Genomic DNA, 11,977 nt, shown 5'->3' with positions numbered 1-11,977 from the left:
TGAGTCCAGTCGCGGACGGTAGCATCGTACACAAGCGCACACTGAAGATAAAAGACAAGAGACTCACGTTGCACAAGCCTGCATCTTTCTCTATATACAGACTTATATAATTTCTACCTGTTCAAAACTACCCCGGTTCGCGGAAAAATGTCGGCAATGCAGGCAGCCAACCGGCTCCGGACGGCCTTTACCAAGGGCGCTGGCCCCAGCTTCGGGTTGTGGCAGATGATCCCCGGCGCCAATGTTTCCCGGGTTCTCGCGCGGAGTCCGGGAGTGGACTGGGTTCTGGTGGACTGCGAGCATGGAAACATTGACGGTAAAGGCTTTGAGGCCTTCATCCCTGGTTGAAGAACGCGATGTGATCTGACCTGCGACTCCAGATGGCGCCATGCACGATGCGGTGCCCGCCATTGCTGCGGCCGGTGTCTCCCCGATCGTGAGGTTGCCGGACATGCAGGGCTGGATGGTTAAGCGTAAGGGAACTCATCAATTGACGGCTCGCACTACAGGACTCGGCTGACGATGCTTCCAGGAGCCTTGGATTGTGGCGCTCACGGGGTAGGGTCAACATATTGAGACGGGAGGCCTCAGAAACTTCACTGACGCATTGACAAATGAAGATCCTCGTCCCGCTGCTCCGAACCGCCCAGGAGGCTAAGGACCTCGTCCAGGCCGCCAAGTTTCCGCCGTGGGGACGCCGGGGTTTCGGGTCGCCGTTGGCCATGGAGCGGTTCAACCCGGCGCCGAGCATGACCGAGTACCTCCAGCAGGCCAACGACAGCCTGCTGACAATGGTTCAGATCGAGACCAAGGAGGCGCTGGAGTCCATCGAGGACATCGCGGCGGTTGAGGGCATCGATGTCCTCTTCATCGGGCCCTTTGATCTTGGTCAGCAAACCCCGAAACCACCTTGGCATCTGGCCGTCTGACAAGCATAACGTAGGAAACAACATCGGCCACCCGGTGATCAACGGCATCATCAAAAAGGAGTTGAGCGATGCTATCGACCGTGTCCTTGAGGCGACGCACAAGGCGGGCAAGAAGGCGGGCATCTTCTGCACCAGCGGCGAGCAGTCCAAGGCCTTCGCGGACAAGGGTTTCGACATGATTAGCGTTGCGACGGATTACACAGCATTGCAGTTCACCTTGTCGGAGTCATTGAGCGTTGCCAGGGGGGAGGCGAAGCCAGCCAAGGGTGGATCGTACTGAACGGAAGCTGAGAGGAAAAGGAGGAAGAACGGAGTGACGAATAGGGGAAGGGAGTAGGTAGGCTATGCTGTTTGCTTGGGACGCTTGGCTGGCCCGCCGGCAAATCCTTCAGCCAAGCAACAGTGCGGCCGCTTTGGATGAAAGGGGGGAAATAATAACATCCCTGGCATTTCAGTTCTTGCCCTCAACCTGATCCATCTTGGCCTCGATCTGGTCTGGGTCGAAGCGGTGCATGAGCTTGACGGCCTTGCCCACAAGTTTGGGGTCCTCCTCAGGGGCGTCAGCTTTGCTGATGTGGATCTGGTATGAGTTAGAACATGGACGGATTTGGGGGTGAAGGTCGATGTCTTGTGCGGTAGGCTTGGCGTACATCGGACGTCTATTCTCCGCGTCATGTATTCCATGCGAGATAGACTAATGATGAGGAGGAAAACTTACCACAGGGACATCGAAATCATACAGATCCCTCCACTTCTTCGCATCCGGCGCGGTGACTTTGACCTCCGTAAAGGCAAAGGGCCTCCTGTCCCAGACATTGGAGAGGGCCGATTTGGCTCGCAAGCACAAGCCGCACTCATCGCGAGTGAAGAGCGTGATTCGGCACGTCTGAGCCTTCTGGAGGAGTCGTCGTGTTGACGTAAACATTGCTTTTTCGATCTCTGGACTTGAAGATCGCTGTGAAGTCAAGCGGCGGTAATCCGAGGAGATTTGGGATTAACTCGACGGATAACGTGTATCCCACCCACACGCATAAAGACGTGGCACGCGAATAGTACCAAAGTCAGGGCGACGGACTGGCTGAGGAAAGAGGCTCGAAGGCTATGAAACAGCCTCGTTCTCGCTCAGCTGATCAAGGAAAGAGAAAAGTGTCAAAAGAGGAGATCGGCAGCCAGGGACTAGGGTTGGTCGGGCGTAGGACGTCTGTGGGCGAATTTGATGAGCTGAGAAATGTGAGATGACGGGTCTGCCACTGCCTCTTGTCAATAACGAGGATGTGAGGGGGACGCTTGTTTGTTGCTGTTTCAAAAGAGTCCGATTGATTGATTGATTGATTGATTGATTGGGGGCCACCTCGAGAAGAGCAAAGTTGCAGCCGTCCAGAGTTGTATTGTGCTGATGGAATGGGCCAAAGGCAAAAGTGTGGGCTGGAGACGGACGTGTGTTTCCGACTGAACGTCTTCCACCCTGGTTGGATTGCAAGGACAGGCCAGAGAGTGACTTACGCATCTTCGGTCAATATTTCGCGTTCGCGGGGGGGATACGCTTCAGGAAGGCGGTGAGCACACCGAAGCAGCCCGCGTCCTACCACCTGTTGGGTGGCTTTGGGCGAATCATGAGTGTGTCTTCGAGGAGCTTGTGCCCATCATGCATAATTTTGAGCCGCTAAAGCGCACTGAGGACCCCTGGGAAATTCTGGAATCCTGGAGAACATAGTAACCCCTCCATCGACGACAAACACCCCTCACTTTCACTTCCATTTACCGGGCCCTTTCGACAATTTACAGTCCTGCAGACCCGCCGCCTCTCCTTATCCACCGCCCAACTCTCAAACGTCACCCGTCGTCAATTGCGAATTTTGCCTTCGCCTTACTTTCTGTTCAGTTTCTATTCTTCAAGGACTTATCAGGGAAGCGTCAACCCCATCCAACGCGAAAACGACTGCGAAGCAACGAAACCTCTATCTACCCCCCCGGCCAGTCCCAAAATGGCAGAAAAGTGCGTCCACCAGGGTTGCGGCAAGCTCTATACCGATGTAGAGGAGCCATGCGTCTACCACCCCGGCCCTCCCATCTTCCACGAAGGCCAGAAAGGTACTCAATCGCTCGCAACCCAGCCCATCTACCCACCATACAAACTCTACACATGTACTCCGTCATCTTCAATGGAGAATGTGTCTCTTCCGTTCTTGTCCCGTGCGATTGGGATAGGGATTCCCCTCCTTCGCCCAATTGACCCCTCTCCCATCCCTTTCCTAAGCTCCGTTCAGCCGCTACCCGGTCGCATCGGCATCTATTCACACGAGACACGACGGCTAACCTCATCCATCGCTTCAAAACAGGCTGGAAGTGCTGCAAGCCCCGCGTCCTCACGTTTGAGGAGTTCATGACCATCCCCCCCTGCACAACCGGCAAGCACTCCACAACCGACCTGCCCCCAAAGATCGAGCAGAAGCCGCAAGCGGACCCCGCCGCCGCGCCCTCCCTCCTCGACAAGCTCGCCGCCTCTACAACCGAACCGGGCCGCAAGCCCCTCTCTCAAGCCGCCCAGGCCGCGCCTTCCCCTCCGCCGCCACCTCCGGAGTCCGAGTCCGACGATGCCTCCCTCGAGATCCCCGATGGCGCCACCTGCCGCCGCAAGGCCTGCTCGGCCACCTACCGTAAGGGCGCATCCCGCGACGGCGAGTCCTGCGTTCACCACCCCGGCGTTCCTATCTTCCACGAGGGTTCCAAGGGATACAGCTGCTGCAAGCGCCGCGTGCTCGAGTTCGACCAGTTCATGAAGATCGAGGGCTGCAAGACCAAGAACCGTCACCTCTTCATCGGCAGCGGCAAGAAGAAGGATGCCGCGGCGGCCGGTGGTGAGGAGAAGCTCGACACCGTCCGCACCGACTTTTACCAGACGCCCTCCACCGTCATCGCCTCCTTCTTCCTTAAAAAGATTGTTAAGGACTCGGCCAAGATCGAGTTCAGATCGCAGTCCGTCGCGCTCGACCTGCCTACGTCGGACTCACCGCCCAAGCGCTACACCGCCGAGGTGCCCCTGTTCGCGCCCATCGATGCGGAAAAGTCCACCTTCAAGGTCCTCGGCACCAAACTCGAGGTAAACCTCGCCAAGGCCGGCGGTGAGTCGTGGCCGGTCCTGCGCAGTGACGACCGTCTTACCGGTGAGATATTACAAATCGGCAAGGCGGGGCGTCTGCAATAGACTTGAGTGTAGTAGATTTATGCTCTCGCGCTTCGCGTCAAGAGGGTTATCACACGGACTTTCGGATTTAGAGGCGCCAGAGAAGGGGGGGAAAAAGGACAAACGTCAGTGAGTAGAGATGAAGAGAGCGAGAGGGGAGAGCAAGTGTGTGAGACACGGGAAAGCCCCCTGGGCGCAAGAAGAGACAGGAGAGAAGCACGCAAGATACCTCTAGATAAGCATGCGAGACACGAGAAGCTCTCATGTCGCAATCCAAGGCCGCGGCGCTGCTCTGTAAAAAGAACGTATAACAAGACAATCACCAACGTCAAACCTAAGACATGTACCTGACCCCCACCCCCTTTCAAATTGAGGCCTCTCTCTATCTCTTGGTATCCGGGCTGTGTGAGACGCACTCAGACATGACTATCCGTCATGACATGTGACGAGGGTCCTGGCGGGAAACACGTTGCGCGTCCTCGTTCTTTGACTCGGTGTGCGAGTTTTTTCCTCTCTCCCCTTCTCTAGCCAATCTCTCTCTTGGAGAGAGAGAGAAAGAGAGAGACAAGAGACAGCAGCAGGTAGAAGAAACCGAGGAACAGCCAGACACACGGGCGCACATCAGAACGTGTTCAGCCGGGACATGCCGAAAACGGTAAGAGAGATAGACATACGCAATCCGACCAAAGTCTAGATCCCTCCCAGCCCAGCCGTTCGTCCATCCACGGGAAGAAATCAGAAACACGACCCTAGGCCTCTCTCGGTACACCTTTGCGCCCATGAGGCGGGCGTGATCAGAAACGAGAAAAAGTATAAAAAAAAATAAAAAAATAAACAAAAAAGAAGACGAATTGTTGAGATGACGAGTTTCGAAAGTCGGATGCCGTTCACGTCCCCCCCCTCCCTTCGCACCCCCCCTCGTCCGAGGGTCCTTGGCACTCGAACCATTGGCGTTTGCGTGTCTCGTCGCGGCGAGCGGTCGCTCGTGGTGACGAATACGTGTCTGGAAGAGGCGGTTGGCGATCTTTTCTGCGTTTCCAACTCACTCGCACTAGTGTAGTGCCGACGGCAGTGTTTGCTTACACTGAAATGGCTTATCTGATTTTTATTCTACCTAAGCCTAGTTTTCCTAGTGCCCCTTAGTTCCCACCCTAGCTTCCTCAACATAGTCCATTCGCCTTGTCCAAGCCTTGGATATCCAACGAATAAAACAAAAAAATACGACAAGGAGACGTGAGTGACCCTCCCCACTCCTCCGGCAACTGCTGAGATATTCAGAGGCGGATGAACCTTCTCGAGTAAATACCGACGCTAATGACAACACGCCCCTGGCTCACAACGTGTGTGAACCGGAAAGGGAGACAATCTCAAAAAGGATTAAAAAAAAATGGGGGGGGGGGGGGGGGGGGGGGGGGGTCGTGGACTTCTCTCCGCTGACTACAAAAAAAGCTCTTGGCTCGTTACGGCCTGATGCAGATGTGAAAGGCTGTTAAAGAGAAATCGGAAAAGAAAACCGGGGATTTTTATTTAATTGTTTCTTCAACGCCGACCCATGGCAGCTTTCTTGCCAGGGATGGTCGACCGCACGGATATTGGTTGCGTGCAGAGAGGGGACACACAAGCGGGTTGTGTGCACCTCCCGCCGTCCGCTCGGTGTCGAGTCAACCATCCCCCCCCCTCTCAGCTGCGAAACCCAAAACGCCAAGCCTGCAATGTGGACTCGAGAAGTGAATAAAACCTGGACAAGAATGAAGGAGTGGACGGAAATTCCGTAAAAGGAGGTAAGCCACAGATGGCGAAAGAAAGAAGATCGGGAAACGTAAAACAAAATGATGTAAAACAAAATCGGATCTGACGATGCGGACATCGTCATCCCGCTCAGGCCGGCGTCCGCTCAACGTCTTGGCCGCCGCGCCAGCACGGGAGTTTGCTGCTCCGCTTTGTTGGCTTGCCACGAGCTTGGCCGTCATGACTGTCCGTCTTGGTGAAGACGGCCCTGCTCGGCGCCCGCCCGATGGTCAGGTGATCGAGGTGGGAGTGGCTTGGCTCCCTAGTGCGGGAGGACCAGTGCCAACATGTCCGGCGGGCTGATCTTGGGGTCTAGCCAGCTGTGGGTCCCCCCTTCCCAACGTGGCAGGGATCTACCAAGATGAAAGCGCCGAAGAGGAAAAAGGGAGAAGCCCAAAGAGGATGGGACGTGGAACGGTGGAGAATAAGGCTTGCGTGCCATGACTGTCCAAGTGGGCGAGAAACGGGTGTGCTGTTGTCATAATTCTCCAGGTATGCGTAAATGGAGGTGCAGCGCAGAGTGGTACGGCGGCCCGTTTGCAGGGACACTGCTCGTTTGTGCCTGGCGTTATGACGTGGGGGTAAGCCGTGGGTATAGCCGCTGGGGTGTCGATCTGGCCGCCGGACGGCATCTAGACTTTTGCCTTTGACTTCGCCGCATCAATGCAAGGGTGGGGCCTGCCCGCTACGGGACGCAACGGAACCGACACGCCCCTCACCCTCAACCGGCGTTCTTGGTTGCTGGGTTGGGAGACGGCGTCCGCTCATCCTGGCCATTGTAAATCAGCTGGAAGCCATCGCGGCGGCAGATGACAATGGGTTTGTCATTTTCGCAGCGCCCGATGATTTCGCTCGAGTTTGGCAGGTTGTAGGGGACCGCGTCCTTGAAGTGGATGATTGGGCCGCCGTCCATTGTAAGCCCGATAATCTCGGCCCCCGAACGCCCTCGTCCTCATCAGAAGACTCGGCTTGAATAGTGTTTCTGAATTGTCATGTTAGCGTGAATAGCTCATCTTGGCGGGAAACCCTCGGGCAGCAATCAATTTCCCGGGGTGAATCGTGCACGTACACTTGGCTCATTGGCAGCGTTCCGGCGTCGCTGTGCTTCCTCTTCCTCGACGACGACGCCTTTTTCACTCTTCGTACCATGCACGTATGGAAGTAGTGGAACAACCCCGCGATGACCAGGACGGGCGTGCCGAGAGCAAGAGCCCAGGGCCTACAAAAGTTGTCAGTGAAGAGCTTCAAATATACCGGGGACACAACTCACGGGTGCTTTCGCTGCCTCAGTTGGTGAACGAGAGCCAAGATAACTCCGCACACTGCGATGAGGGATCCAACCTGGATCATGGTGAAGGTCGACCAATACAGCGACATGAGATCCTCGCCATCGCAGAATTGCAATGCCATCAACGTGAAGACCTCCATGATGACTGCGGCCAGCGACACACACACGCAACCTAGGTTGAACCATATGCAGCGTTTGATGGCCTTTTTCCGTTTTGCGTCGGTCTCGGGGAGCTCGGCAACAGCGTCTAATGTCCTAAATTACTTTATCAGCAAGGCGGTTCTGCAGGAAGAAGTCACCGCAGAGCGCAACGGTTTGCCGAGAAGCCTACCGAGTATAATTCCATGCTGCCAGGAATAGGATGAAAAGGTTGAAAACAAACAGAAGCCAATATAACAGGTCGAATTGCCATCTGTCTAGGTGAGATGCGAATCTGGCGTAGTGTGCGCACCGCACAGGGTCGTAAGGTGTGAAGTCTTCCTCGTTGGCGACCATCGTGAGTATTGGTTGATGATGGAGATGTGTCAACGTATTCTCTGATATCGTCTGGTTGATGATACTGACACTGACACTTGACAGACGGTGATGCAAGAGGCTCTGCTTCTTTATAGATAAAGAGTCGTTTGGTAAAGTCCCCGATCTGCAGGGTTACTCAAGTCGGTGCGGACTTGTCCAGGCTTGCGTGTGCAGGCAGGGAGGCGCTTTCACTCGGGCTCTGATGGTTGACAGGGGTCGTCAAGGTCTATAGCTCTGGAGGGGCACCCCGGTGTGTTCGTGCAAGGCTTGGGAAAGGGGGGGCGTGTGGAAGTGGAGATATAGATCAAGCTTCCAAGACTTGTCGGATAGATTGTGAGATTGGCTCAACCTGACGTGGAGCAGAATAGCTTACAAACTGCTAGAAACTCCCCCAGTATTGCAGTCCATCCAAAGCAGGCTGCTCCACCCAGTCTTTCAACAACTGGTGGATCCATGGTCAAACTCGTCTTGTCACCAATGATGCACCAATGCTGAGTCGAGTGCAGAGGTAGGCCAGGAATAGCGCTTGAAACAAGATGACAGCGAGCAGTGTTGTCGACTTGGCTAGTGGTGATCCGCAAATGGATGGCGATGCTGTCTGGGCGGTGTCTGGGCAGTCTCTTGGCAAGATGCGCGGGCTAAGACTTGATTGCCGATCTGTAGGCGGGCCCTTTGTGACGGTTAAGTGGGATTGGATTGGTCGGACGCCGCATTATTCTCCGTACTAGGGGGGGCTTAGCAACGACGTTCAGACTTGTAACCCAGTTGCCCAGATGCACATTTGGCCCATGGTGTTCCCTGAGCTCAACGACGAGCTTCCCTAGTCCATGTCCTCCTGCTCTGTCCATCCAATGGCGTTCCGAGGCCGCCGGTGCAAAGTCACCCCGCACGTCTCATCAATGAACCCTCAACTCGACATGTGCTCCTCAACTCATTCCCTCCATCAGCTCAACTCTGTCGAGCATCATTCCCTTCAGGCCAAGGTACTCCTTGAGAGATTCCCATTCGATGCCGCCCTCCTCGCCGTGTCGCCATTTCTCCCTATAACCCCACGCGCAGGCGATATCGTCCATGCCGGCGCGTTCCTCCTCGCGGAGCCAGCGTTGGTGCAACGGGATGCCGGGCGCCCAAGTGACTCGTCGCATGTGATCATTGACAGTGGTTTTGGCAACCATCCCAATTGTCGCCGTGAACCCCAGGTAGGCCAGGATGGCCGCGAAGGCGAACTTGGTGGCGGTCACGGGCTCCATTGTGTTCTGGAATGCCGAGAGATTGGAGGCAAGAGCGTAGACCCCAAAGGGGGCCGCACTCACGGCCGAGGCGGGCAGAAGCGCCTTCCGCAGCAGTTTTTGCCGGTAGAATGCTTGTGTTGCGTAACAGGCCTCAACGATGCCAATGGCAGCATCCAGGTTCTTGGCGTCGATGGCGGCCCCCAGAGCTGTTTCGGCCACGGCTGCCTCAATGGCCTTGTCTGCTCTGTTTGGGTTCTGCTGAACATAGGTGATCGATCCCTCGACCGCCTTTGCTTTGGGCTTTGACGCATATAATTCGAAAACATGGGGAAGTGTCTCGGGCCTGCCAAGCCTAGCTTGGATGTTTACGTACAAGTCCAAGACCTGGGGACCAATGGATACGGTGGGGTGGGCAATGATTTCGTATGCTGACTCGGAGATTGTGTCGACTGTATCCTTGACAGACATTGACGGGATCGACGTGCTGCCAGATTTAGCCGCGGCCGAGTTCGAGTCCAGCGATAAGAGGTCGGAGGCGGTCGATGCTGTGAGGGTCGAGGCCGGACGAATCTCCGACTTGGATAGGTATGGTTGGATCGCATTCGCGGCGCCTTGGCACGTTTTCAAGGCTGCGATGACGAGTTGTGGAGTAGGAATGCCGTCCGTAGATAGAAACCGCTTCTTGCTCTGGAGAACCACGGCCGCGAGCTTGCTCGGGTCAGGGAGCTCCCTGGACGATGGGCTATTCGTCACAGGTCTCTCGTGACCGTTTTTTTGCAAAGCCGAAGCAGATACCGTGCTCGCCAGACGGGTTCCCTCGATGACCCGTCTCAACGTGGTATTCTCGTGAAGCTTGGCAGATCGAGGAGAGACGATCGATGATATGTTTGGCTTGGCAGTATGTTGCAGTCGAGTCTGTTGACGACTGTGTGATGATAGGGTCACGCATAATCGACAAACGGATCGAGGTTGGCGAGCCGCCGGCGCAAAGATGGCGGTCCGCATCATCTTCGTGGTGATGATGGTGGAAGAGAAAGCTTCGGGTCGGGTGTTCGAGGAGTGCGCGCGCCTTCGGCGAACAAGGATTGGACGATCTGAAGCAGCATGCAAAGAGCGAGCGGGCGTTATTCGGAGTCGGCTGGTGTCTCTGAGCTGCAGTAGTAGGGTGAACAGCAAAGAGGTTGGGTGGGCAGGTCGTTTCGCGAAGACTTGGCCAAGAGATTCGAGCAAAGGGAATCGCCGAGCAGGTGAGGCAGAAGCCGTATTGAACAAGCAACCGGGACAGACCGTCTTGGGCCTCGGGTCTTGGTCTTGGTCTTGGTATATGTGTAAGGTAGTAATGAGCGAATGCCGACACAGGACCCGGGAGGTGCGAGGCGACGATACGAAGCGCAAGAAAAAAAAAGGAGGACTGAAGCTCTGGACGCGACGGAGGCTCCGGGGAAGCTGGGAGCTCCAGCAAAATTTCCACTCGAACCCCGTTACCCCCCAATAGCAGGTCGTCTAATTACCCGCACATGGCCCCTGGCCTAACAGGCGATCATTCACGCGCGAGGGAGGCTCTTCAGCCCGGCAGACGACGCCGCACCAATAAGGCTGGCAGTTGACCCTGCTGAGCGGGGTGGTACAGGCACTAAGTACAGAAGGGTACAGTACCTAGCCAGTACCTAGAGGCCACTGAAGAAACGTGGTTGACAAAGCCACAGCCGTCCTGGTACCAAACGTCTGCCAACGCATGCTGAGAATCTTTAGGTTTTTTTGGTACGAACTGCCACTTCACTCACACTATATGCATGTTTCTCAACACCATTTCCCCCAAGACATTAAAACTGTAGATCTCCATGTAGTACCGCAATAAACAAAGACTAGGTAGCCTTAGTACATCTCTAGTTTCTTTGGCTCGTTCCGGGTAGTTTTCGTTGTTGCACTGGTGGCTTTTCCCTCGAGCACTTTGTAGGTGCATCCGCAGCTGCCGCGTCTTGGGTTCGCGTACTCCCTAGCCACAGGTATGCCGAGAGACTTGTGAGGCTAATGTGTCGCGGGGTACCTTGTTTTCTGGTGCGGCTGTCGGCCAGATGGAAGTACCTCGAAACAGGCAGAGCCGCCTCAGCCCACTCTTAATGCAACGGTTGCACCGCCCACGCCTGAACGACGCCGCATCTTCCAAGATCCTACCCAAGGATGACGAAACACCACGCGGCTTGAAAGCGATCCCAAAGTCACAGCACCTCATCGCCCCTGAGAATGCACCGATCGACCCCTCGAGAGCTCATATTTCTCTACTACTGAAACAATACCCTGCCGTACAACCGTACCGTATCTGAACGACATCTGTTGCTCGACTGGGAAACCATTCATCTCGACCAGTCAAGCCTGGCTTGCATCAGCCTCTACCCAACCCCGACCGACCGACGACGTATCCATCATCAACCACCTCTCCGTCGGTGACATTCCAGCATCATCGTCCTTCCCACGACACCGATAGCGATATAATACTGAGGGGATAAGGAACAGCTTCATCATGCCTCCTCCACCCCCACCGCCGCCTCCAATGCCTGCGATGGGCGGCCCTCCGCCGCCGCCTCCACCGCCAGGCGGCCCTCCAGGAGCCGGTGCTTTGCCTGCAAGGCCACCTGCAGGAGCTAATAGAGTAAGTAATCATTGCTTGGATGGCGCTCCTTCATGGATTCTTTGTGGTGCTGGACTGATGCGACTTGCAGGGTGCGCTCCTCTCCGACATCACCAAGGGCAAGCCCCTCAAGAAGGCCGTTACGAACGACAGGTCTGCCCCGATAGTTGGAAAGCCATCTGGCGGCTCGGGAGGGCCGCCCGTAGGGGCGCACCGCCAGTTCCAGGCTTAGGAGGTCTACCTAAACCTCCCGGCGGCCTAGCCCCTCCAGTACCGGGGAATCGTGCTAGAAGCAATAGTGACCAGAGCGGACGGGAAAGCGCACCTGCGCCGTCGATGGACGCGGCACCACAACTGGGTGGTCTGTTTGCCGGCGGCATGCCAAAGCTGCGAAAAACTCGTGGAGCCGTC

General features: G+C 55.8%; 8 protein-coding genes across 8 annotated transcripts; 4 read left to right on the top strand and 4 right to left on the bottom strand.

The window, feature by feature from the left end:
* Positions 1-147: 147 nt before the first annotated feature.
* On the top strand, positions 148-348 carry ColSpa_02466 (uncharacterized protein; the record flags this gene model as incomplete). The annotated part of the gene is made up of 1 exon (XM_049268678.1): positions 148-348. The coding sequence occupies one exon, from the start codon at positions 148-150 to the stop codon at positions 346-348; it is 201 nt and encodes a 66-aa protein (XP_049124635.1).
* Positions 349-614: 266 nt separating this feature from the next.
* On the top strand, positions 615-1,209 carry ColSpa_02465 (4-hydroxy-2-oxo-heptane-1,7-dioate aldolase; the record flags this gene model as incomplete). Its single annotated transcript, XM_049268677.1, has 2 exons — positions 615-888; positions 944-1,209. The coding sequence occupies 2 exons, from the start codon at positions 615-617 to the stop codon at positions 1,207-1,209; spliced, it is 540 nt and encodes a 179-aa protein (XP_049124634.1).
* A 171-nt stretch (positions 1,210-1,380) lies between these two features.
* On the bottom strand, positions 1,381-1,854 carry ColSpa_02464 (glutaredoxin-like protein YDR286C; the record flags this gene model as incomplete). The annotated part of the gene is made up of 2 exons (XM_049268676.1): positions 1,381-1,509; positions 1,648-1,854. The coding sequence occupies 2 exons, from the start codon at positions 1,852-1,854 to the stop codon at positions 1,381-1,383; spliced, it is 336 nt and encodes a 111-aa protein (XP_049124633.1).
* A 1,060-nt stretch (positions 1,855-2,914) lies between these two features.
* On the top strand, positions 2,915-4,134 carry ColSpa_02463 (cysteine and histidine-rich domain-containing protein 1; the record flags this gene model as incomplete). The annotated part of the gene is made up of 2 exons (XM_049268675.1): positions 2,915-3,020; positions 3,269-4,134. 2 exons carry the CDS (start codon positions 2,915-2,917, stop codon positions 4,132-4,134), a joined length of 972 nt encoding a protein of 323 aa, XP_049124632.1.
* Positions 4,135-6,622: 2,488 nt separating this feature from the next.
* Positions 6,623-6,814, bottom strand: ColSpa_02462 (uncharacterized protein; the record flags this gene model as incomplete). The annotated part of the gene is made up of 1 exon (XM_049268674.1): positions 6,623-6,814. The coding sequence occupies one exon, from the start codon at positions 6,812-6,814 to the stop codon at positions 6,623-6,625; it is 192 nt and encodes a 63-aa protein (XP_049124631.1).
* Positions 6,815-6,856: 42 nt separating this feature from the next.
* Positions 6,857-7,329, bottom strand: ColSpa_02461 (uncharacterized protein; the record flags this gene model as incomplete). The annotated part of the gene is made up of 3 exons (XM_049268673.1): positions 6,857-6,869; positions 6,971-7,120; positions 7,172-7,329. The coding sequence occupies 3 exons, from the start codon at positions 7,327-7,329 to the stop codon at positions 6,857-6,859; spliced, it is 321 nt and encodes a 106-aa protein (XP_049124630.1).
* A 1,302-nt stretch (positions 7,330-8,631) lies between these two features.
* On the bottom strand, positions 8,632-9,945 carry ColSpa_02460 (uncharacterized protein; the record flags this gene model as incomplete). Its single annotated transcript, XM_049268672.1, has 2 exons — positions 8,632-9,852; positions 9,898-9,945. The coding sequence occupies 2 exons, from the start codon at positions 9,943-9,945 to the stop codon at positions 8,632-8,634; spliced, it is 1,269 nt and encodes a 422-aa protein (XP_049124629.1).
* A 1,513-nt stretch (positions 9,946-11,458) lies between these two features.
* ColSpa_02459 (WD repeat domain-containing protein 83) lies at positions 11,459-11,798 on the top strand (the record flags this gene model as incomplete). Its single annotated transcript, XM_049268671.1, has 2 exons — positions 11,459-11,587; positions 11,658-11,798. 2 exons carry the CDS (start codon positions 11,459-11,461, stop codon positions 11,796-11,798), a joined length of 270 nt encoding a protein of 89 aa, XP_049124628.1.
* Positions 11,799-11,977: the final 179 nt, after the last annotated feature.

This window comes from Colletotrichum spaethianum (genome assembly GCF_022836535.1).
Source record: "Colletotrichum spaethianum MAFF 239500 DNA, contig04, whole genome shotgun sequence".
NCBI classification, from domain to species: Eukaryota; Fungi; Ascomycota; class Sordariomycetes; order Glomerellales; family Glomerellaceae; genus Colletotrichum; species Colletotrichum spaethianum.
Note: the sequence above shows the minus strand (reverse complement) of the source record. Positions and strands in the feature narration are given on the sequence as shown.